Here is a 24,820-nt window from a genome sequence, read left to right on the forward strand (position 1 = left end):
ACTGCATACACAGAACAATACCAGGGTACATAAAAATATACAAAATGCATAATAGAGTTATATATAAGTACATAGACTCAATAAGTAAAACAAAATAAATAATACAAATATTACAAATAATGCTAGGCTTTGCTAAACAAACACAGCTTTTACAGTTTTTTTTTTGTTTGATTGTACTTATTTATACAAATATCTAGTTCCTTAAGTACCACTGAAAATAAAATAGGTTTCTGACTGCTAAATTTACCACGAATGATTATATGCCAGTTTTTATCTCACTCACTGTCCTTCAGTATAGTTTTGATTTACTGGGGTGTCGCCACAATGGAATGAACCTCTAATTACAGATTTAATTGCTTATATACACACATTTTAGTTATAAATATTAATATTATTTTCAAATTTCACTTTCTTATTTATAAATTAAGCCTAACTACACTCAAAAATTATATTTGTTGTCTGTTCAAACTACTTATTTAAAATGAGCCGAAAGAACACAATTATTGAGCTTTTTTGGAGACAACTTAATTGTTTTTTGTTCAATCAACTTGAATTTGTAAAAACCATTACGTTAACTTGATCTATTTGTGTTGGGACAACATAAAGAAATTTTGTGGAACCCATCATGTTTTTTTTACAGTGTTTGATGTTTTAAAACAGTGGTTGCCAAAGTGGGGGAATTTTTACTATTAGAACTATTGGAATTATATACCATATTTTATCCATAACCTACAGAAGATAAAAATGTTTTAAACTTATAATATATTTAATATATACTTAACAGGGTGTCACGGTGGCAAGAAGGTTGCTGGTTCGAGCCCCGGGTGGGCCAGTTGGCATTTCTGTGTGGAGATTGCATGTTCTCCCTGTGTTCGCATGGGTTTCCTTTGGGGTGCCTATATCTCCGGGTGCCGGATTCCTCCAGAAGTCCAAAGACATGCGCTATAGGTGAATTGGGTAAGCTAAATTGTATGAGTGTGAATGAGAGTGTATTGGTGTTTCTCAGTGATGGGTTGCAGCTGGAAAGGCATCTGCTGCGTAAAACATATATTCTGGATAAGCAGGCGGTTCATTCCGCTGTGGCGACCCTGATTAAAGGAGAGGGGTCTGGATGCAGACCTGGTGCAGTGCAATCTGAGCTGCATCCAATGCTTTTTAATGGGCTCACCTAACCCCACCCCTAACCCTACACCTCACAGTGATGCCACTCGCCCCATTTGAGTGCATTGGTGCATTGTGTCTGACATTGCATTGCTGAGTGATGCAATCTCAGCTTGCATCATAAAGGCTGCATCCAGATACTATTGGATTAAAGGGACTAAGATGGAAAAAAATGAATTAATGAATTAATTAACTTAATTGTTACATAAAAAACAACATGCAAATAAAAAGCTATCAGCCTATCATTTTTTTTTCCATTGGATTGCGAGCCCTGGAGTTTTTATGCTAGAATAATGTCACAGCAATAGTGTTAGTTGCAGCAGACTGAATTTACAGCACAATGTTAAACTTGGACACCTTTATGGCACTCACATAGGCTACATTAATAAAAATAAAACCCACAACTGAATTTGGAGGATGATCTCCTGAACATTGTGCTCACCAGGTTCATTAAGTTAGGTTTATACTAAATTAAACAAATTAATAATGATTATAAAAAATATATGGTAGACCTGCACTTTTTGTGTTGTCTATATGCTCATGTTTTTACAGTTCATACTGGTGTCTGTGCACTGTTGTGTGCAATGTTTTTATGTTTATAAACACCTCCAAGCTCCATAGTGGGTTCGCGAATCACTTGAGTTGTTATTTTGGGGGTAGCAGGCTGAAAATTTTGGGAACCCCTGTTTTAAAAAAAAACTCGTTAACAAACGCCCCCTCAGCACATGACTGATTTACATATGTTGACTGACAGGCGAATGAAACCACAGAAGCGGCGCCCGGCAGAGGTGAGCGCGAGTGTTTCCGGGTGACGGCTGTAAGCTGCGCGTCCCCGCATTCAAAGGTCGCTCATTGATGCTCTCTCTCGTCCCGGTGAGAATTTCACTTGTTCATTATCCATCTCCACCAACGTTGTCAGTTGAAGGCAAAAAAAATGCATTCGTGCTAGCGTCGCTTAGTTCTCGAAATGCAAACGCAAACTGCAGTTGTGGCTTTCTGTGTAGCTATCATGCTAGCAAAAGAAAAGAAGGGGAAATGAGGCGCTAGTGCCCGCCTTCTGTAGAGCCGCGTTTCTCTTCCGAAAAAACAAACAAACTAGTGCATAACGGATGTTAATTATCACTCGTAAAACTATTACTATTTTTGAGCCGCATGATATTAATAAAAATACGTTATACATGTATGCAGATAACCTTTTGCTATTGAGCTGTTTGAATGAATGACTTTTGCGTTGTCCAATAACAAACCGTATGCACGAGGACAAGCGCCGTTATTTTGATATTTAACAACCGTTTTCTCTCACAATGAATAATAATAATTATTACTAGCCGTGTCGTTTAAGTATTAAAGTTAATGAAGGGTTGAGTAATCTTCGGCCCACATCTGATGCAGACTTGTCACTCGTTTGTTCCGTTGACGTGGTGCTGGAATTGGATTGTAGTTGGCACGATAATCCAATAGAGTCTGTCTGCACGCGTTTAATTAAATAGGTGCTTTGATTGTTTCCTTCGCCTTCATGCAAAACCAAGCTGCAGTGCTTTTATCTGTAGGTTGCTTGAGTGTGTATTTATAAGTAAACGTAGCTAGGCGTTTAATTACTGGTGTGTTGGTGGAAACAGTTCACCATGTGCACCATACTTTGTGTCCTTTAACTTTTAAAAACAAATCTGTTATTTATTGTGCTGCAGAATCTGTCTATTCGATGATGATGATGATAATTATTTATTCATAATTATGCTGCATGCATCTAATTAAAATAACACTTTAATATAGGCTTAATTGTAATAAAATACACGTATGCAATAATGTATTAATATTAGTACAATTTAGCTAATCATGCTAAATTTTCTTATATTTGAAGTAATTAAAAAGTTAGTGTTAATAAATGGAATAATTGATAAACACTTAATGATTACATTGGCAAAGTATAACAATTAAAACACCTATTAATTAGTATTTTGGAGCTCCGGGATTCTTAAATTGAATTGCTTCATTTAATATTTCATCAGATGATTATTTTATAAATCTGTTTGGCATGTATTGTTGCAGTAACACTTTTACTGGGTGTCTTCTGCAAATCATAATGTTTAGTTAAAAAAAATAATCTATTGATCTTTTAATATTTGACCCCTGCATCACCCCTTAAAATTGTGATGACCTGTTCTGCCTGAAAGATCTTATCTTCTTTGTCATTATTTAAGTTTAAATTAAAATATTATGATGATACCTGCAGATTTTAATGATAAAAAGGTATTTTTAATAATTAACATTTTATTGCGTCGTTTTTACATTTAAGTGAGAACTAAAAACATTTAAGATTCAACCTGTATTTGCTTTGTGAGATGTTATTCTTGATTATTAATATTTGCGTATTCTGGCTCAGACAGTATTTATGGCGTTAAAGACCATAAATGACCTGTAGGTCTTCCAATCTGTAAACTGCTACTGTGTAACCTGCACTGGCCTGCAGAGAAAAAACCCTTATCACCTTCATATCAGAAAGTCTGTAGCCGAACAAATACACTTCACCACACTTTACAGCGTTGGCCTCAGCGTGACCTTGACTGTTTCACCCTGAGGATTAATTGATCTGTTTTGTGTCTCTACAAATAGACTGCAAAGAGCTGTACGTTCTGAAGATTTAGTGGAGAAAATAGTGTAAATTTATTAATTTCCATTGTATTTCTAATTATGTACTTTATACATACCGCATAAAAATTTGAAGTATGGTCAAATGTTGTAAAATTTTGAGGGGGACAAAAAGTAAATAATAAATGTATATATTTATAATTAATAACTTTTCAGCTGCTTTTAAAATGATGCTTTTTTTTTAATTAAAAGCTACAGTATTGTAAAAATGGTGCAAAAAAAAACCTTTTGAATCTACTTATGAAATGTGATTTAATGAATTTTAACCGAGTATTCACATGATCCTTCAGAAATGTTTCTAATGTGAGCAAAAGCATTTCTGATTATCATTGTTGAAAACTGCGTGTACTACATAATGTATGTACAACAAAATCTAAATCTTTTATAACTTTATAACTTCCTTTACTATTACTTTTGTTCAATTTAATGCATTTTTCCTTGCTCGGTAAACTTTTCTATTACCTATTAAGCAAAACTTTCTAGATCTTTAATTGTTTTAGGCAATGTCACATTTCATAATGTTAGTAAAACCCTGAACCACCCAGTTACCCACTTGTGTGAACCAAGAGCATACTATAAGTGTGTCACCTTGGAGGTGGCTAAACAGCTGATCTCCAGAGTGAAGCATTATGGGATAGGTCAGCCAGCTCACTCTTTTCTCTCTTTCACATGTAGGAGGAGGGCCGTTCCGACTGCACAGCTCCTCCTTGTGTCTCTGATGGCGAGTCTTCTGCGTGTGGTGGCCAGCAGCTGTTCCAGCCCCCTGTTCTCTGGGCTACAGTGTGCCCGGACGGTGAAGAAACCATGTGTGCGCTTCTTTAGGACACATCAAGCCCTCAGCCGCCTCACTAGTCCAGGTAACAGTGCTGGAATATATGATCTATTTCGGATGAAATGTTTTTGAAGGGTTTGCTTTCCTGAGTTCAAATCACTGAATGAAAGACCTTGAGTATGCTTCACTTATGCTTATGGGTAAACATTGTTTGTTTTGCTTTAGCATATGCTGTTTTAAAGTATGACAGAAGCAAATAAACATTGTTGTCTTATAATTTTGCTAATATTTCGGTAACTGTCCATGTGGTGACCATCAAGGTCACTTTGTCCCTCCTCTGCTTGTTCAGTCGCATGATTTGACTGTCTGAGGATATGAATGAGTGTGCTGTAAGTGACCTGTGTTGCGTTCTGGCTACTTGGATACAGCTTGTGTTAGAGGCCGGTGTTAATGGCAGACTTTTTTTTTGAGACGGGGAAGTATGGTAATGACAGGTGGAACGGGTTATTTCTGACACAGTATCAGCTGAGGAGCCAGGAACGTGTTGAAGATTGAGCGCTGGGAAATGAAACGCGTCTATGGTCACTGTCAGCTTTGTGGTTGTAAAACATTTTTGGGACTCAAATGTTGTTTCCACTTGCAGTCTTTATTTCCATTCATGTCTGGTAGTTACATTTACCACTATTTGAATTTATGGTCAGTGTAATACCTCTGACTTATAAAACTACTAATATATCATTTAGTGAATTTGGGATTTTTATTTATTTTTATTTTTTTTGAGAAGTCTTAAAATAACATTTCTGTCAGCCATTTCTTCCATCTATAGTGTCACATCACTAAAACTGTGTTTGTTATTGTCATTATTGCTCAGAAAAAATATCTTGTCACAAAAATCTGCACAATAGAAGTTTCAGCTTTACTTTTTATCATAAATGTAGAATGTGTCCTGTGTAATTTTGATTACTGGGCCAAAAGTAAAGACTACCATATGTTTTTATTCTGATTTACATAGGACACCCATTAAAATGTCTTGCAGTGTAGCAAAAAATACTTTCAGATGTATTTATTGTTAGTCATTCAGGGATTTATTCAGGGATTTTTTTACTGGCCCGATTGCGTCAGTGGTTCAAATTTTTACTTTGCCCTGCCAAAATTTTAACTGGCCATCCAGTGAAAAAAAGTTAATATAAAAAAAAGTTAATATCTATTTTTCAGCGTCATTTTATGTAATGTGTCAAATACCGTTTGTGAATCTAGAATTTAAATATTTAAAAAATGTTTAATTATTTAGCAGTAAAATATGGAAGGATTAAAAAAAAATCCAGGTATTTTCTTGCAAAAAAGGTGACTAACTTGCCAGACTGACAAGTTGTGCAAAACATAATTAAATTTTTTTTATTGTGTTTGCACCCACGTAAATGTCCAAGACGTTAAAAAACAGATGTTTTCTTTTAGCCTCATTATTTGATGTTGTCTCTTTGCTGTACTGGTTTTTACCAGGTTAAGGGGAAAAAAAACATGCTTACAACATCCAATAAGTTAAGAGGAACCAAAAAGCGATATGGTGCAATATGGTTTCTCGATTCTAAGACATTTATGTATTTGCACGCAATTGACAAATAGTCGCAGACAAATTAAAAGTTAGTGACAAGGGAGCACTCTAACCATTCTGTCTACTGTCCTGAGCATCTCTCATGCTGGCCATCATAGTCATCATAGTGCAGCCTCATTTTTCCATGTGAAATATTTATTGCACTGAATGACAATTATTTCTCATTATGATTTTTTTAAGCTGTCTATATAGCAGCAGTGCCCAAACTTTTTCTTATGAAGGGCCAAAAACCAAAGTTGATTGAGGGTGGTGGGTCGAAGGTAAATATGCCAAACCTTTAAAGTTGCCTTTGTAATTTCCTAATTTATTAAGATTTAAAAATAGATAGAAATAGAAATACTTAAATGGTATTAATAATTAAATATATATATTTTTACATACTATAATGAACTTTTGATTGATTTGCTTGTCGATGTCTTGTGCATTGCCCTCTATCTTCGAGTGACAGTATTTACATTTTTAAAAATCTGATTTATGCACAACATTTAATTCCAGTTTGCTTTTTTTGTAGCTCAACAATGAAAGAAACAATCATTCATGATGATCACTGTTACAGACATTCGCCCCAACCATCTCCCTCTCTTCTCAGATGGTATGGCGGGCCAAATCAAAGGTTACTATGGGCCACCTTAGGCCCGGGGGCAGTTCGGGCATCTCTGCTACAGCTTACATAAAAATATATTTGACCCCTTTACTGTCACTTTTAAATGAAAACATTTTTAAAAAATATAATAAATGTTGACCTCAAATGTTTAAACAGCAGTGTGCAATTACTTAAGAGTTATAAAGCTTTTATGCTGGTTGGTCAGGTTTGATGTGGGCATTATACTCATGTTACAAAATGTCCACTTGTTCTCAAATGCGAAAGATCATTGTTATATGTCAGAAAGCAGAGCTGCTTTAAGTTCTCCTGTAAAGTTTTTATTTGAATTATATTATCAACTGTGTTAAAAGTTGTCTTTTATAAATCCATTAATTTTAATGCATATAATAACAAATGATGCATATAGTTGCAAACTAGAAATGCACGCTGCAAAAGAATGTTGACAAAATCACCAATTTAGTGTTGTTTTTTCAGCAGTAAATGCCACTTGGTTTGTGGTTTGGTTTCCAATGTAATGACATTCATGCATTTCTCAGACAGTTAAAGGGATAGTTCACTCAAAAATGAAAATTGTCATTTAGTCTCCCTCCACTTGTATCACATCTGTTGTATTTTGAGTTTTGCAATATGTATATCAGTGTTTACCATTTTCCGATATTCTTTAAAATGTCTTCTAAAGCGTCGTAATCAATTAAGGATGAGTAAATGTTTATCTATGTTGCTTTATCTCTTTTAAGAGACCAAATATTTTTTGAGTTGCTTTGCTGTCTGAGGCCCAGTTCCACCACCTCTGGGCAGCTCAAGTGTGTGATTTCACGTGAGCTCATGTTGTTATCTATAGATCTGTTGTGGAATTTTTCCACAAGCGACCTCCTGCTGCCAGCAGAAGGGCATGCTTTGGATGATTTCATGATACATATTCAGCCTGTCTAGACCACATGATGTTTGCACATCTTTTGCAGACCAGAACATATAAAACAAAATAAAGCTGTGCATAAAAATTCACTACGATTGACCTCATTACTCACGCCAAACACCAGCATGCTCTGTTAACAGCTTGACTTCTAAGTTTTATATTGAAAATTAAAATTGCAGAATTGGAGCTTCTGCGAAGTCACACGGTCTTTCTTACTGTAAAAATGCACACAGCTGTAAAAGCACAAGTCTCATAGTGACTTCATGGCCCTTAAGTTCATTCCAAAGGTCTGGACGGTACTTTAAATTCCCTTTTATAAGCTGCTGGATTAGATTTACTTGTGGATCGTATATTGGACTTATCTTTATTGCACAGCTTTTCTCTTTGACTTCAAAATGGAGAGTTAAATTGGTCTTGAGTCGGATGTTAGCAGTGAGAGTAATGTGAGATCATAGCTGTTAACACTTGACTTTTTTTTTCCTCATTTCATGTAGCTCACAAAATAGATTGCAAATAGTTTTGTATTTTGTTTTCCCTTAAAAATACAATCCTTCAATTTAAAACTGCATGGTGCGTGTTGACTTGTTATCTTTGACTAACGTTTTAAAGGGCACCTATGGTGAAAAATCTACTTTTCAAGCTGTTTGGACAGACATATGTGCATGTATGGTGTTTAGACCGTCATATTGGGGTGATATAAACACCACCCAGTCCTTTTTTTTTTCAATTTAGCAACATAAAAACGGTGGACCAATTGGAGCGGTTTTCAGACCAACCGCAACTTTACGTAGGAGTGCGGTCCCCCCACCCACCGAATTGATTGACAGCTGCGCGTATTAACATGTCCCGGTAGTAACGTGTATAAAAATATCAACAAGACCAGACGTGTGCAAAGCAGCCGGGAATAAAAGGTCTGTTCAGTTCGCTAGAATCATCAATCATCATCAAATGTGATCAAGAGTGAGTTTCACAAGTTAAAAATTTTTTAAAACTGTGCACGTGTGTAATGAATTACAGCGATTTACTTCATCAGCACAGCCACGTGTCAGAACAGTTATAAAAAAAGACGCTTCAATCTTGGTTTGGGGACGTTTAATCAGGTTTATTCTGGAGACACAAAACACTTATATTAAATCTGAAAAAAGGGCTAACCTAGGTGCCCTTTAAATTAGTTTGATGATCTGAAACAGTGTGACAAACATGCAAAAAATAATATAAATCAGCAAGGGGGCAAGCACTTTTTCACACCGCTGTGTATATATGGTTCCCTCAAAAATGAAAGTTGTCAGGATTTACTCTCCCTCAACTTCAAATCTGTTTAAGTTCTTTTTTTCTGTTGAACACAAAAGAAGGTATTTTGAAGAATGTTGGAACTTCCGTTGTATTTTGTTTTCCTAATATAGATGTCAATGGGCAAAATATCTTTTGTTATCATCTCTATATATATCAACTGTGAAATTTTCAGACTAAAAAATACATTTGAAAGGTATAGATTGCTTTAAAAGATTTTCTTATACTATCGTGCAGAACTTGCTTTTGATCTTTTGCCATGCATATTGAAAACCTCTTTATCCAGACTATATTGATTCTGTTAATTTCCTGTTATTTCCTGCAGGCATTCCATACAAACAGCTGACCGTCGGCGTTCCTAAGGAAATCTTTCAGAATGAGCGTCGAGTGGCCATCTCTCCTGCCGGAGTGGAAGCTCTCATTAAGCAGGGCTTTAACGTGGTGGTGGAGTCTGGCGCTGGAGAATCTGCCAAGTTCTCTGATGACATGTACACAAAAGCAGGAGCCACTATCAGGGACGTCAAGGATGTCTTCTCATCTGATGTTCTTCTTAAGGTACTGTTGGATAGATTTACTTATCTTTACTTCACTTAGATTGTCCAACATGAGTCTGCACGTTTACATGGACAACAATATTTTAATATTAACTTGATCAGGACAATACTCTGATTAAGAAATTACCATGTAAACTAAGATCTTTGATTACGTTAATCTGGCTAAGGCCTGGTACGCCTAGCATGATTATATAAAGATAATGATAAAGACATTGTTCTAAAATCATTCTGAATGTAAAACAACAGCAAAGTTCAGACCACAGCTGTAAGATGTGGAGAAACAATATCGATGGGATATGAAAAAACATTGACAGCCAGTCAGATTCGATAGAATTATAAAGTGCTAAATTCACTATTTGATTAGATTACACAAGCTGGATTTACTGGTCAGATGTAGCACACTGAGGATCTACTGGTTACAAAAGGGGGTAATGCAAAAAGAAACGCATAATCAAAAAATATGCAGAACTTTGTCATTTGCTGTTGTCGACACAAATATAGTTATTGTTATATTAAGTTATCCTTACTGTGAACGGCCCTATACTTAAAGTAAACAAATCAAATTAGGGGTAATCCTGTTTTAGTTGCAATATGGTAAGTGCAGTTTTAATCACACTTTTTTTTTATATTAATTATGTTTTCCAGTTTGTTCGGTTCATTTTACTTCATAACATGAACTGCTGCCTAATTGAAGGCATGTCATAGCGACACCCGGGGGTTATTTATTGAGTTGCGTTCAATTTTGTATAGCGGGCCAGATTCTATTAATGTTCAGAAAAAGCCTCATGGGCTGCCACAAAACTGATTGCGGGCCGTAGTTTGGACACCCCTGGTTTAGGACTTTACCTACATATTATCTCAGGATGAACAAGTGAACAAAAACATGAAAGGAATATTCTAAAAGCAGCTCCTTTAAATGCCTTAATCATAATCTTGTTTGCTTTGGAATAAGTAACTTGATTACTAATCTTCATGTAAATGTACCCACTGATTCTCTCCTCCCGTGCTCCACAGGTTCGTGCCCCTATGTTGAACCCAGCTCTAGGAGTTCATGAGGCCAGCCTGATGAGTGAAGGAGCCACGCTTGTCAGTTTCATCTATCCTGCCCAGAACCCTGAGCTGATGGACGTGCTGTCTCAGCGCAAAGCCACTGTCCTGGCCATGGACCAGGTGCCCCGTGTAACTATTGCTCAGGGTTATGATGCCCTCAGCTCCATGGCCAACATTGCTGGGTAAGGCCATCTAAAGCAAAAAATAAAACAACGCAGTTGACTATTTATTGTAATTTTTTTTAAATGATAGAAAGTATTTTCTGTATTTGTAGGTTTTAAAAAATTAAGGTATTGTTGTTGCTGTTAAATCTATAATGTGGTTTTGTAGTAATTATAATACTAAAAATAGCAAAAAATAATTTGCAATATTTTTTAAGACAGGTCACTGCAGGAAAAAATGTTTCTTTTTTCATGCACCGGCCAGTTTTGTTATTTTAGACTTTTCAGAATTTGATATTATATGCTGCCTTTCAAACTAGTGGAAAGAAACCATCCAAAATGGAGATTTCTAATTACATTTTAAACATAGGTTTTGTAATATACTTCAACAGACACAAGTAGGACTGTCACGATATCTTTTTTTTTGGTACGATATATACGTAGCACCAAAATCTATTGAGTTAAACAATATTATTGTCATTTTAAGACCATTTTGACACTATGGCCCAATCCCAATTCTACCTCTTAGCCCTTCCCCTTACTCCTACCCCTCGTTTTGTGCATTCACGTGAAGGGGTGTCTCTATTCTCTTTAGCTTGAAGGCGTAGGGCTAAGGGCAAGAGCTATTTTTCAGGACCACACTCGAAACCAAGGGCTAAGAAAATTTCCCAGAATACACCAGTTACAACGGCAGCATGGCTGCACACGGAAGTCAGGAGATGCACAAATTAGTATATATATATATATATATATATATATATATATATATATATATATATATATATATATATATATATATATATATATATATATATATATATATATATATATATATATATATATATATATATATATATATATATATATATATATATATATATATATATATATATATATATATATATTTTTTTTTTTTTTTTTTTTTTTTTTGTAATTTTTATGAATGTTTACATCAAACAAGCATATGTTTTAATATATTCATAACCTCGTTTGTGTTTTACGGTCATAGTTAAAAAAAAAAAAAAAAAAACCCTAAAATAAAAATTGCTAAATTTCACTATCTATAACCCATAATAACTCTTGTATAGTAGTCCCACGACAATCTGTCACTTGATGACACTCAAATACCCTGTCAGAAAAGTCTAGTGGCAGGGAATGATCTTTTTACAGTGTCTGGTATAATGTTAATGTTGTTTTCGTGTGTTTACATAGATGAATATGGCCAGGGTGTAAATGCACAGTATAGTTACGATCTTATTTCCACATGATATTATAATGATAACATGATATCGTTGCCTTCAGTGATTTCATGAAGATAAATACCAAAAAATAATGCAACTAGAATAACTACAGCAGTCACCATAGTTGATCTCATATAAAGCAAGAGATCGCGATGATGTGTGCAGGTTCTGTAGTGCTGTGCGGTAGATTTTGAAGGGTAGGGGTACAAAAATAAAATTGGAATTGGGCCCATAATGATGCAAGTAAACAGTTTCAAAAAACACACAATAATTTATTCTTAAGAATATTTCAATTATAGTGCTTTTAACAATTTATTAATTAGGCATTGGAGTCAGAATGTGAAAACGTCTGTCCTAAACCAATAAATAATAATTCTAAATTTAACAAATGTCCTACTTAAAATGAACTAGAGAAAATGGTAACATATCTATTTTCATTCGTCAGGCACCCAAATGAAAATATACTATAGCAGTTTATAGTAAACACTATAGTGTTTTTATATAACCAGACTGACACTGACAGCTCCAATAGAGCTAGAGATGTTGTGCAATCAGCTAAAATGTGATAAGAATTGTTTTTTATGCATGGACGATGTATATTGCATCACCAAACTAAATTGAGACATGTGTTGTGCAATAAGTCAATATATTGAATAAGTCAATATATTGATTATTGTGACAGACCTAGACACAAGCAGATGCTGCTTTTCTCATACATTAAGCCAGAATTCTTCAGTTCTGTCACACTTGCACCAAACTTTCCAGTCTTATTAATATTCTAAAGGTTTTGTTCATTTATGAGCCTGCTTTATGCAACATTTCAAAGCCCCTTTAGTGTATTTTATATATAAAAATTGAACTATTCTAAATGGATGGAGTTGAATTTAACAGGGCAGTCTGCTGTGGCCAGCTCACTGAAGTCTTAAATGTCAATATTGTAAATAAAATAATATTTGTGGCTAGTGTAACATATCTTGATTTCTGCCACAGCAGCAGCAGCAACTGATGCACGTCTGTTTTTGTTGGCAGCTATAAATCCGTGGTCCTGGCAGCTAACAACTTTGGCCGCTTCTTCACTGGTCAGATCACAGCCGCAGGGAAGGTTCCTCCTGCTAAGGTATTCGCTGGCAGAACCCGCACACATGCCCTTACTGTTTGCTTTCCAGTTTACTTGATTCATTGCCGTACACTTGTCCCATTAGATCTTGGATGAAGATATAAGCACTGTTCATATTTTCTTTAAATTAGATTTTTCTGTTGATTTCAGAGGTTGAATTTTTAAAAACGCTGTTCCTATTGGCAGGTGTTAATCATTGGAGGTGGAGTGGCTGGATTGGCCGCTGCTGGATCTGCCCGTGCTATGGGTGCCATTGTCAGAGGCTTCGATACCAGGTAAAAATTCACCTAAAGTCGCCTTCTGGTGTTTTTCCTCTATATGAAATGAACTTTTTTTAATTTTACATGCATTTAATTGACCAGGTGACCATAAAAAACATTTAGTTTGTAGTGCTGTTAAACAAAAAAAAAAAAAAAAAGGAATCTATTTGGTGATTAAGTAATTAAAACCAAATGAATGGCACTTTTTATAAAATAGAATTCTTAAACTTATACATTTTCTATTCAACCTCAGTAACCTCAATTTTTAAAGTCATTATTGACAAATCAGATGAGCATCAAATAAACATTACGTTTATTATTTTTTAAATTCAACATACAATTTCTTACACTAAATAACTAAAAATGATTTATTACCTTGGCTTACATAAAATAATTATCAGAAAACAAAACAATTGGAGAGGTCTTTTTTTTTTCTCCAGTTTTATGGTTGTCAAATGTAACTTTTGTTACTAACATTTAAGAGTTCTTTGTTTTTTGAAAGTTTTAATTGTTGGGAGAGATAACTTTTTTCTTTTGTTAATATTACTCTATATAAGAAACTAAAACTAAAATAACTTGAGTTTTCAAGGAGCCCATAACAGCATTTTGAATTGTGTATATCAATCAAATTTAAATGTGTGTAACATTTATTTTTACAAATAATGCATGTATAAGAGCCATAAATTGATTTTAATATAATTGAATAATACCAGTGCTCAAATACATGTACAGTTTACGCTTAGTTGTGTACATTCGCTGATTTTCTCCCCCGACTCCTTTGTTTGTAAAGGTTTCCTTTGCTTTTATTGGACTGTTTTAAATTATATTAAGAGCTATTAAAGTGAAAGAAAGACGGCGCAACAGTTTTTTTTTTTTGACCATAGTTTATTGTTATACTGCCTGAGTAAACCTCTTTAATTGGAACAAAACTCAAGTCGATTTATTGTTCGACTAATTTCCTGCAAATTCCGATTGTACAGCATGTGTTAACCACTACTGATTTCAAACTTGATGCTTCTTGAGTGGCAAAATCAGCATATTGGAATGATCTATGATGCAATGCTGGGTGTATTTAAAATGTATGCATTTTCAAAATTTTCTTTTCTTTTTTTTAGATTATTCAGAAACTTTTCTGATTCTAATGCAGAACAGTTTTTTTGTTTAAAATTGCATTAAATTTGGCATTTGTGTGTATGAATTTAGTCACTGGTGGTAGGGGGCGCTGTCTTCACAGATCCATCTTGCTCCTGTATTATAAAGTTCACCAACACAACTGCCAAATTTTAATGCTCCTTTTTTTATTCCCTCCAGTATGCTACTACTTTTTTGACCCGCACGATTGCTGCTTGCATCAAAAGTTTCAGCATGTTTTGTTTTTTCCTCTCCACTTTTAACCCACCAGCACATCTGTTATTTCCCTTTTTTGTCAGTATTTATAAATGAGTGTTGAGTCATTGTTCTGCTCAACTTTGGATTCACGATGTTTGTTTAATCTGCAAGGTTTTTTTTTGCCTTCCCAAAAACAAGACCATAAAAAGATCTCATGCAAGAAAACCACTGCTAATCTTCCAAATTGTTTGAAAATACATACTTTTAAGAAAATGTATTTTACTAAAACATTAAAAGTCGAGTTTAACGTGTTTATTCAGAGTGTTTAAAGAGTGTTTATACATATTTTCACTTTTTTTTTTTTTTTTAACAATGATTCACCGATTCCTGAAAGCCACATGAGCTTGCGTTTTAGCAAATGTCCTCTTGATGGCAGTGTTGTGTTGGTCACAGAGTCTGTCTGTCTTATTTCAGAGCGGCTGCACTGGAGCAGTTTAAGTCCCTGGGCGCTGAACCACTTGAGGTGGATATCAAGGAGTCAGGAGAAGGTCAGGGTGGTTATGCTAAGGAGATGTCCAAGGAGTTCATCGAGGCAGAGATGAAGCTGTTTGCCAAGCAGTGTTTGGATGTTGACATCATTATCACTACCGCACTCATCCCTGGTACGCACACCTGCACTTTTCACTCCCTTTCCGTCTGCAGTTTCTGCAGTTTTTCCATCACTTGCCCTTTGGCGTGTGCTGGGGCTTGCAGATATTAAGTGATGTGCTGTTTGCTTATGCTCTTATTTTTCCATCGTTTGACTTTTAAAGGATTAACACACCCAAAAGTTGACGTTTTTCTCTTTACTCAGGCTTATATTTAAAAAAAAAACCCATATGCTGATATTTTTCTGTAAAACACACAAATTCATTGCATATTTTTCTAAGATTGTTTTTTGTGACGCACAGGAGGTCTAACGTACTATCAGATGCTTATGAAGTCTTTCTTAGAGTCTCATAGAGCTGTAAAAGATTGTTTTTAAAAAGTCCTCACTTATATATTCCTTTCAGTGAAGGTGAATGTTGTAATTGCAAATAAGGAGTGTGTAATTTTTTTTTTTAAGTCAAAAATATTTACAATATCGTAATTACAAGATAATATGCACCGAAATTAAAAATCTGGTATGAAGCCGAAAATGCTGGATGCTCTTCGCTCACCCATTTGGATCTTATTGCCTGTGTCCACTGAGTGGTACAGTATGGTATAGTTCACCTTTATCAGGCTTGCGTTTCCACTGCCAGAAGGGTACCAATGGTTTGTTCATGTTTTAGGATGCTGAAAGAACTATTTGCTCCTTTGTTTTTTCCAGCTGCTTGGTTTTTTCGCTCTTCACTCTCATGTTTGTCCGTTTCTGAAAGGATCGGATGTCATAAGCACTTCAATAATCACGGGCACGTTATTATCGTCAGCTCAAGCAGCTCGTTATTTCAAATATAGATGTGCGTAGGCATGGGGCGATAACCTTTTCAAGGTATACTGCGGTTTGGAAGAGTTACAGTTTTAAAACCTCCAAAATTTTCTGCTATACTGTTCCTAAGGTATGTGTATGATTTTATTTATTTATTTACTTATTTTTTATGTACCGTTTTTTTTTTTTTTTGACTATCTCCAGCAAAAAAAAAATTTAAATTGTGAAGAAATCAGTGTTTTTGAAACAAATGAAGACAGCAGAAGTCAATGATTTGAACTATTTAGCCTGACATGTTTACTGCTCCAAAATATTTTAAATGTTTTTCAAAATAAAATATGTTGTGTTCAAAGGGGAAAAAACTTTAGTTTTTTTTAACAGACATTTAAAAAGAACATATTTTAGAGCTGTGATCACAATGCCGTGGTACCATGAAAGCCTAATATTTTTACCTAAGGTTATCATAGCATCAGAATCTTATACCGGCCCATGCCTAGACGTGCGGCGAACTCACAAAAGAAACAGTGTAATGTCTCGGCTGTGTATTTAAAAATGCCGCTTCCTTAGTTTTCATTCTCCTACCTTGTGCACAAGCTAGTGATGTATTTCTGTAAACCAATAGCGTTCAGCTTTGCGTCTTGCTCTGCCTTTAGGTAATCTTTTGTTGTGCTAGATACCCTTCCGAAAGGGTACCCAAAAAGTGGTATGGTACGATTCGACTTTTGGTACCTTTTGGCAGTGGAAACTGCCATAAGCTTCGGGCCATAAGAAACGGTTCACAAGCTTACATGAAGAATACAGTCAGTCCTGAAATACCAGTCCTTGAGGTAGGCTGAAAGGACTACAGCAGTGCAACAACTTAGCAGCTATTCACAAAGAGCGCATCAATGGTTCGGTCATGTTGCAATGTTAACTTGGTACACAGAAGCTCACGAGCAACTTTTGCCCTGCCTTAGAGTTCTTCTTTTTAGTCCACTGCAATGTTACTGACATTAATGAGCAATGAGCACCACTCTTGTGTGAGGTGCTGCAGACGGCGCAAGTTTTCACGCAATTTTAGCAACCGTGTTTATATAGGAAAGCAAGTTAATCATTTTCTTTACTCACACGCACAAGATTGATCAGATATTGTTCACTGCACCTGCTCTTATGAATAGACCTTCAGTAAGTGTTAGCATTTTCATAAGAGAGATTTCAGTTTAGAAGCTTACTGAATTTATGCACAATTACTGTTTTTTTTTTCTGTTGTTAGAAGTGGGTTGGTCTCAATCTTTGAATATTTAATATGCAGTCCAAATATAAAGTTTTATTTTTCATTATTCTGTATATACACTGTTTAACACTTATGCCTGTTCAAAATAAACAGAAATGGCTAGTGCTGGGGATTAAAATTTATTGACTGTGCTGAAGCTCATTTTAATAATTTGAATAATAGTTTGAAATATGACCATATAATTCAAATTATTAGCATAAAAAATGCCCCTGTATGGATTTTTATTTTTAATATCAGAAAAACAAAACATTTGATACAGTAATGAGACACAAGCAATAGTGCAGATTCCTCATAAATCAGCATCTGAGCATGGCCTATTTTCTGTTTATTTATATATTAAATTTTTTTATTTATAAATTTATTTATTTTGCTCTAATGAAAATGGTCCCAAGTAAATCCGGATCATGTGCTTCTCAGAGCGACATGGCATTTGTTTCATAGATAAATCTGTTTTTGAATGAACCGTTTAAGTTAATGAATCAATGATCTGTTCACGAACAATCAGTTGCATTGTTTGTAAATGAAACATTTTGAATGAATTGTTGAAATAATTGATACAACGAGATCCCTTAATTCTTCTTTTAACTTTGATCCTGGTTTATTTCCAAATCCTAAAGTTAATACTTGTATGGCTTTCGTTGGCATTTGAAAAGAGAAACCGTTTACCAGGCATAACTAATTATATAGAGCATAATTACCAATTTAACAGCTCTGTGGCTGCAGATGTGCTTCATGTTTATTTGAAACATGTTTTGTCCTAATCTCAATAACCAAGATCTAATAAAAATCAGGCAGTGTCCATAGCAGAGCATGTTTACAAAGTTTTTGTGAGTGTCATAAAGAGTTGCTTTGGGTCGCTCTGGCTTTAGATTGGGAAAATGCTGTCTTTCCACTCGCTGTTGCTTTTTCAGGACCTGCTGGCACTCCAAAATCAGTTCCTGAGCCTTTTTGCATGCTCATGCACACTCCAGTGTTTTTTTTATTTCCATCCCTTAAGCTACGGAGCCACCGGTTGGACTTTTCGTACTTAATTCCTACACAAACTGCATACCTGGCAGTTTTGAACATGCTTGGATTGGTAAAACCCATTCAGTCTGTTTCACTTTTATCAGAACATTTTTCTTTTAAAACCAACAAGCCGCAAAGCTGCTTATCTGTATATTAGGTTGCAGGGATAAAAAGCACATCAGAGGAGCCTTATTAAATGCATATCAGTCATGGTTTTGGTTTAGCAGTCTCACTGTGCTGAAATTATTATGCAGGTCGGAAGGCCCCTGTGCTGATTACTAAGGAAATGGTGGAGACCATGAAAGATGGTTCAGTGGTGGTGGATCTGGCTGCAGAGGCAGGGGGAAACATTGAGACCACGGTTCCTGGAGAACTGTCTGTTCACAAAGTGAGTTCACTACAGCTTGATCATTTGGGGTCAGATATTGTTGCAAACACCCCTTACACTCTGTGTTCTTTCCTAAACCTTATGCCTCAAATCAAACGGTCTACACGAGTCTGTAAAGGACAAACATGTGTTTATTTGACTTTTATATATTTTCTTTACATTTTCATTGGCACTAATGTCTTTACCAGCATCATTCCCAATGAAAATGACCCAAAACTAATTTACAGACTGCCACTGATTTTAGGTGGAAAAAAAATTACATTAATTTTTTTCCATACAATTTATTTTTATTATTATTATTATTATTATTATTACACTGTGGTTTTTAGCATAAGTCAGTGATCAGAAATAACTTTCACATTATTGTTTTTGTGGTGTAGTGTCACAAAAAATGAATACATAATCTAGTACAGAGGTTCCCAAACTTTTCAGCCCATGACCCCCAAAATAACAATGCCAGTGAACTAGTAAATGCTTGTAACAAGAAAAGTATTTATAATACAAAGTTGTGGACATTTAGGTATATTATTATTTTGTATAGTTTTAATACCATGGATAATTTTACAACTTTCTCCTAAAAATCTTCAACCAAAGGGCACTTCTATAAGCGAAATCTCTTTATTGCATTTCACGCATTGATCAGGAGTATTTGTGTTGAATTTGTAAAGCACTTCTTGTGTTATGTAGTCTCATTCCGTTTATATTGTAGATGTTTAAATTGTGTATTAACTGGGTTTGTGCCTTCACACAGACACTGCCATTGGAATGCTGTAGTTTTAACAGGTTTCAATGGCAACATTTTCATCCTAATGCTCCAGAGTGTAATTTTTTTGTACCTAATGTAAAAGAGATTCATCCCCATAATAATGCATAAGGCTTCATATTTTATTTATCCATGCAATATTTAAGTATTAGACATCAGAGAAAGGAGCTGGTACTTTATTTTAGCTCACCTGTCAAAAAGAAAATCTACAAGTTTGATATTGCAGTTGAAGGCTAAATATTACATTTTCCTATAAAAGGAATGCCGTTCATCTTAAGAGAAACCTCTTTTAGAAGCAGAAGAACAATAGTGTACAGTCATGTTTGTTTGACTAAAATGTTGTTGTCGTCTTTGCTCTAGGGTGTGATCCATGTCGGCTATACTGATATTCCAAGTCGTCTCCCGACTCAAGCCAGCACTTTATATTCTAACAACATCACTAAACTCATCCGCGCCATTAGCCCGGACAAGGAAACCTTCTACTTTGATGTCAAAAACGAGTTTGATTTTGGCACAATGGACCATGTCATCCGAGGTTCAGTTGTTATGCAGGTAAACCTTTTTTATTTACAATATTGTTTTATACTGTTGGATGACGTTTTGTGTTTGAAGGGTTCATGTTAAAATGGTAGAACATTGCTTTCAGTTGCATGCAACAAAACTTTATCAGAAGCAAAATCTCTCTTGGTTTTTTTCTGGGAGTTATATGGCTGTCCCAGGGCAATAGTTTTTTTTTCTTTTATCATGGAAAATTTTAGCAAAGCAGACCTGCCAAGCTGTGAGACCCATTGACTGGGTGAGACCACGTCCGAGCACGTCAAGGGTCGTACAGTATGTGTTTGGTTCCATGATTTACGGGGTTTGATGCATGTTTTTCTCTGCGACGCTGTCAAGGCCGATACAGCAAAGCTGTTGGTTTGCAGCAAGCATTTTTGTCAGGAGAGCTGTAAGAGAATTGGAGAATGGTGAACTTTGTCTTTTATCAGTATAGTTCGTTACCATTTAGACACATCGCATATATCTGTAGGCCTATGTTTAAAATCATCCGGATTACCGGCAGGGCTAATGGTTGGAATAGACAGGGCAAGAGACCTGCTGCACTGCTATCCACTGTGTCAGCATTCACACCCGGGAATTGAGGAGAAAAGAAGTCCTCTTCATTTAGTGTTTATATATACACGATTATCTTTATAATGATATAAATTGTGGTTATGTGTATATGAAATTACGAATAACAAATGTGGCAGGACATTAAATTACTTGCGGTTTTTTTTCTTTGTATTTTAACTTCGTAAACTATAAAATGATGCGTCTCCTCACTGTTTGTGTCCCATTTTGTGAGCTAACTGACAACAGTTGTTCGCTCCCCTCTTTTTCCCTTGCTCTGCTGGCCACTCCCAATCCTCCCTCTTCTCGCAGAGCTTTGTGCCCATCTCTGAGCATTTTTTGGAAAAAATTCCGAGGTAGACTTAAACTGAAAGAAGGGGTTGGCCCTTTAAATTATAGTCAAGGCAGCTGCTAAACTTGTAGATTCTGAAGTAAAAAGTCTAAAAAAGTTTTGATTATTTTTTTTTTATTTTTTTTTTTGCACCGATTTTAGAGAAGTTTTTTAAGATACATTTGTTGTCTTTTTTCATGAAATGGTCACTTTACAATAAGGTTCATTTGTTAACGTATTTACTAACATTAACTAATTATGAACCATGCTTGTACAGCATTTATTAATTATAGTTCAACATTTACTAATACCTTATTAACATCCAAATTCATGCTTGTAAACTTTCGTTAATACACCGGGAGTTAAGGTGAATTAACATTGAACAACTGTATTTTCATTAACTAACATGAACAGATGCTGTAGTAATGTATTGTTCACTGTGTGTTCATGTTAGTAAATACATTAACCAACATTAACTAATACAACCTTGTTGTAAAGTATTACCCTTGAAAAATGTTACATGTTGATTTTTGTGGAAATAGTTAGTTATTGACAGTGACCATTGTGTGTTCGTAATCACAGGGAAGAAAGGTTTTTGATGATCATTTTATGTCAGATTTGGGTAACAAAATTAAGCAGTCTCATCTTGGCATTGACAACAATAAACACTAAACCTTTTGAAATTGAGTGTGTGCAAACTTTTAGTTGCTTTATTCTTCATGATTTTTTTGTGGTTTACGCACCTATTGGACTGTTTTAAAGGCACAGAGAGTCTTTGGTTGCTTTTTCCAAAAAAACTTTTCGTATTGGTTTTAGATTTTGGTAATGAAACGAACTATTGTAATCTCTGTATATACACTGTTTAACACCTACACGAATCTGGCCTGCATTAAGTGACATTTTCTCCAAACTGACCATTGACCTAAAATGAGTTTGACACCCCTTTAGTTTAAAGGGTGTGATTCGTTTTTAATTTATGACTCAATATCACTCTGGCGCTCAAAGAGCTTTCAAGGACCTGAGTGCTGGTGTTTGAATTCTGGCTCTCTCTGTCTGTCTACAGGATGGAAAAGTGCTTTTCCCTGCACCGCAACCTCAGAACGTACCAGTGGCAGCCCCTCCAAAACAAAAGAGTGTCCAGGAGCTGGCGAAGGAAAAAGCAGCTGCCGTCTCACCCTTCAGAGCCACCCTCACCACGGCTGGGCTTTACACTGGAGGTAAAACACACTCCATGCCTTCCTCTTCCCACCAGATCTCTCCAGCTCCCTCTGGGTTAAGATGGAAGCGTCTCCCCGTCATTTATTTTTTTTTTAAAGGGGAAAAGGCTGCTGCATTGGTGGTCTCTGACATTGAACTATGCTAATAAGGCTGTCGTGTACATTTAAAACGGCCCCTCTTTTATTGCCTTTGAGATTAATCCGATTTTTATTTTCCCTCCTCTTATCCACTTTAGCGATCTTGCATTGCTCAGAAATTCCAAAAATAGCAGCTCTCCTGTTTGGCCTGCTTTGTCCCAAGATGTGATTAGACTCCAAAAAAGCCTTGCTTAACCAAACGGTGCACAAATGAATTCTATTGGTTGCAGACGCTTGAGGAACACTTGTGTGAGGAAAGGCAATGTTGGCTTCTCTTCAAAGAGCTCACTTCCTCACTCAGACCAGCCGCAAATACAATTTGCACGTAAATAAACACCGGCTGATAAACAAACATGCAAATGAGATCTTCCTGCCCTTTCATGGTTTGCTGTCTCTGTACGGGCTTAGGAATGGGGAATCCTGTCTTTTGCTCGGAAAAGCTGAAATCGCTGGCTTTTGAAATCTGCGATTGGTCACCTAATTGCAGCACAAGTTGTTTTATTTTCCACATCACCTGGGCTGGTTCTGGCATCTGAATGCCAGGAAACTGGGATGATAAAGTGCTGGTTGTTGCACTCTTTTTTTTTTTTTTTTTCTCTCTCTCTCCCTGCTTCCTCCTGCTGTGTATGTCTGTTGCGGTGGAGCGGTTTGCTTACCCACATGGCCAACGGCTGTGAGCGGTCAATAACAAAATGCTGCTCAATATCAGTGGAAGGATAAAAGTAGCAATAATATTTAAATTGTCTTATTAATTATTATAAATATACTGTCATTTATTTTGAAATATTCCTAACTATGTAAGATAGTTAGTAATATATTTTATATTTCATTAATGTATAATTATGTTAGCATATATCTAGTAGGTGGAAGTAAAATGCATTTAAATAAACGTTTATTTATTTGAAGGTATAAGCTTATATAGGGTGTATGATTAAATAACAGAATAAATAAGTATTACTAATGGAAGGAAAATAAAGGTTTAATTAAGAATTTAATATTTTTAATACATTGTAATATAAATATATAAAAAGAAACAAAATTCTATATAAGTGTTGGAGTAACAAGTGTATCCAGTTTAGAAAATATTATGGTAAGAAATGTTTGACATCTTTTTATTTCTCCTCAGGTCTGGGTACAGCGATCGGTCTTGGACTATGTGCTCCCAATGCTGCTTTCACGCAGATGGTAACAACCTTTGGCCTGGCAGGAATTGTGGGATACCACACCGTATGGGGCGTCACACCTGCCCTTCATTCTCCACTTATGTCTGTTACAAATGCCATTTCTGGTAAGTTCTTCAATTAGGAATGAAACCGTACAACATTTTCCAAGTAATCAAAAGTATCTACTAGTTTTCTCATAGGTTACATTAAAATATTGCATGAAAGGAGGCTAAAAACACAAGAACTGTATTTTTTTGAAAGGGGAGTTCACCCAGGATATTTATTAGAATTTTTTCTACCCTTGTTTTTCTGTCAGTTACTTTCTTTTGTTTAACACAAAATATGAGGTTTTGAAGTGTTTTAAACAGTTTATATATAACCAGTCTATTATTATTATTATTATTATTATTATTATTATTAGTTTTTCTTTTTTTTTTTTTTTTTTTTGTACTTACCATGGATGTTAATGGTTACCAGTTTCTGACATTTTTCAAAATATCTCTCAAACTCTTAGTTTAGAATCACTTGAGGACAAGTAAATAGTGAAGTGGAAAATATTTATCTAATTATTTAACTATTGTATCTTTAGCTTGTTACAGAAAATCAGGTTTATTAAACTTAAGATAACTAAAACTGAATCTGTAACCATGCAGGTATAATCAGTTAAATATAATGAATAAAAGTGAATAGAATTAGAATTATTATAGTTCTGTCAAAGTAATTAAAGATAACACACTGAGTTGCTATAAATTCAAATGAAAAGACAATAAATATTTTTTTTAAATTCATCAAAATATCTATATATTTTTTTACTTTGAATAAATGCTGGGTACAAAAATATAAATACTTTAGCATTGTCACAGGGTCTTCTTTCATCTCAAGTACAGGTCATCAAAGAGTTTGGTTTTCTTCATTTGAGTTTGCCCTTTAGTTGCAGGGGGCTCTCAAGTAGGTGTGAATTACCCACTTCCTTTAATGGTCAGAAAAAGTCACCTAATTTTTCTTCTTACCACCAATGACTTAGCGCCTCTGATGGCCTGACATGGCCCACCCGTTAAGCAGCAAATTCAGCTCTTCATTAGTCTAGACTTGAGGTCCTCACAGGGCCACATCATCATCAGCCAGGCACATCAAGGATGCTTCTGTGCTTCATTAAGCTTTTATTCATCTCTCGCAGCGGGCTGAGAAACCAGGAAAGGTTTCATTGTTTTTAACGAAGTTCTTGGTGGTCTGCATTAAAGAGTCCTTTATGTCAAGAGCCATAAA

General features: G+C 35.3%; 1 protein-coding gene across 1 annotated transcript in view; it reads left to right on the plus strand.

Moving 5' to 3' along the window:
• The first annotated feature begins 1,947 nt into the window (after positions 1–1,947).
• The window catches only part of nnt (nicotinamide nucleotide transhydrogenase), a 59,893-nt gene continuing 37,020 nt past the window's right edge, over positions 1,948–24,820 (plus strand). The window contains exons 1-11 of the mRNA XM_056445745.1: positions 1,948–2,034; positions 4,486–4,667; positions 9,330–9,559; positions 10,573–10,790; positions 13,040–13,127; positions 13,314–13,402; positions 15,191–15,378; positions 18,702–18,835; positions 19,959–20,150; positions 22,100–22,253; positions 23,518–23,679. Coding sequence (XP_056301720.1) covers positions 4,529–4,667; positions 9,330–9,559; positions 10,573–10,790; positions 13,040–13,127; positions 13,314–13,402; positions 15,191–15,378; positions 18,702–18,835; positions 19,959–20,150; positions 22,100–22,253; positions 23,518–23,679 — 1,594 coding nt within the window. The 5' untranslated portion in view covers positions 1,948–2,034; positions 4,486–4,528. The remainder of the gene's footprint in view (positions 2,035–4,485; positions 4,668–9,329; positions 9,560–10,572; positions 10,791–13,039; positions 13,128–13,313; positions 13,403–15,190; positions 15,379–18,701; positions 18,836–19,958; positions 20,151–22,099; positions 22,254–23,517; positions 23,680–24,820) is intronic.

Source organism: Danio aesculapii, chromosome 21 (genome assembly GCF_903798145.1).
Source record: "Danio aesculapii chromosome 21, fDanAes4.1, whole genome shotgun sequence".
In the NCBI taxonomy this organism is placed as follows: Eukaryota; Metazoa; Chordata; class Actinopteri; order Cypriniformes; family Danionidae; genus Danio; species Danio aesculapii.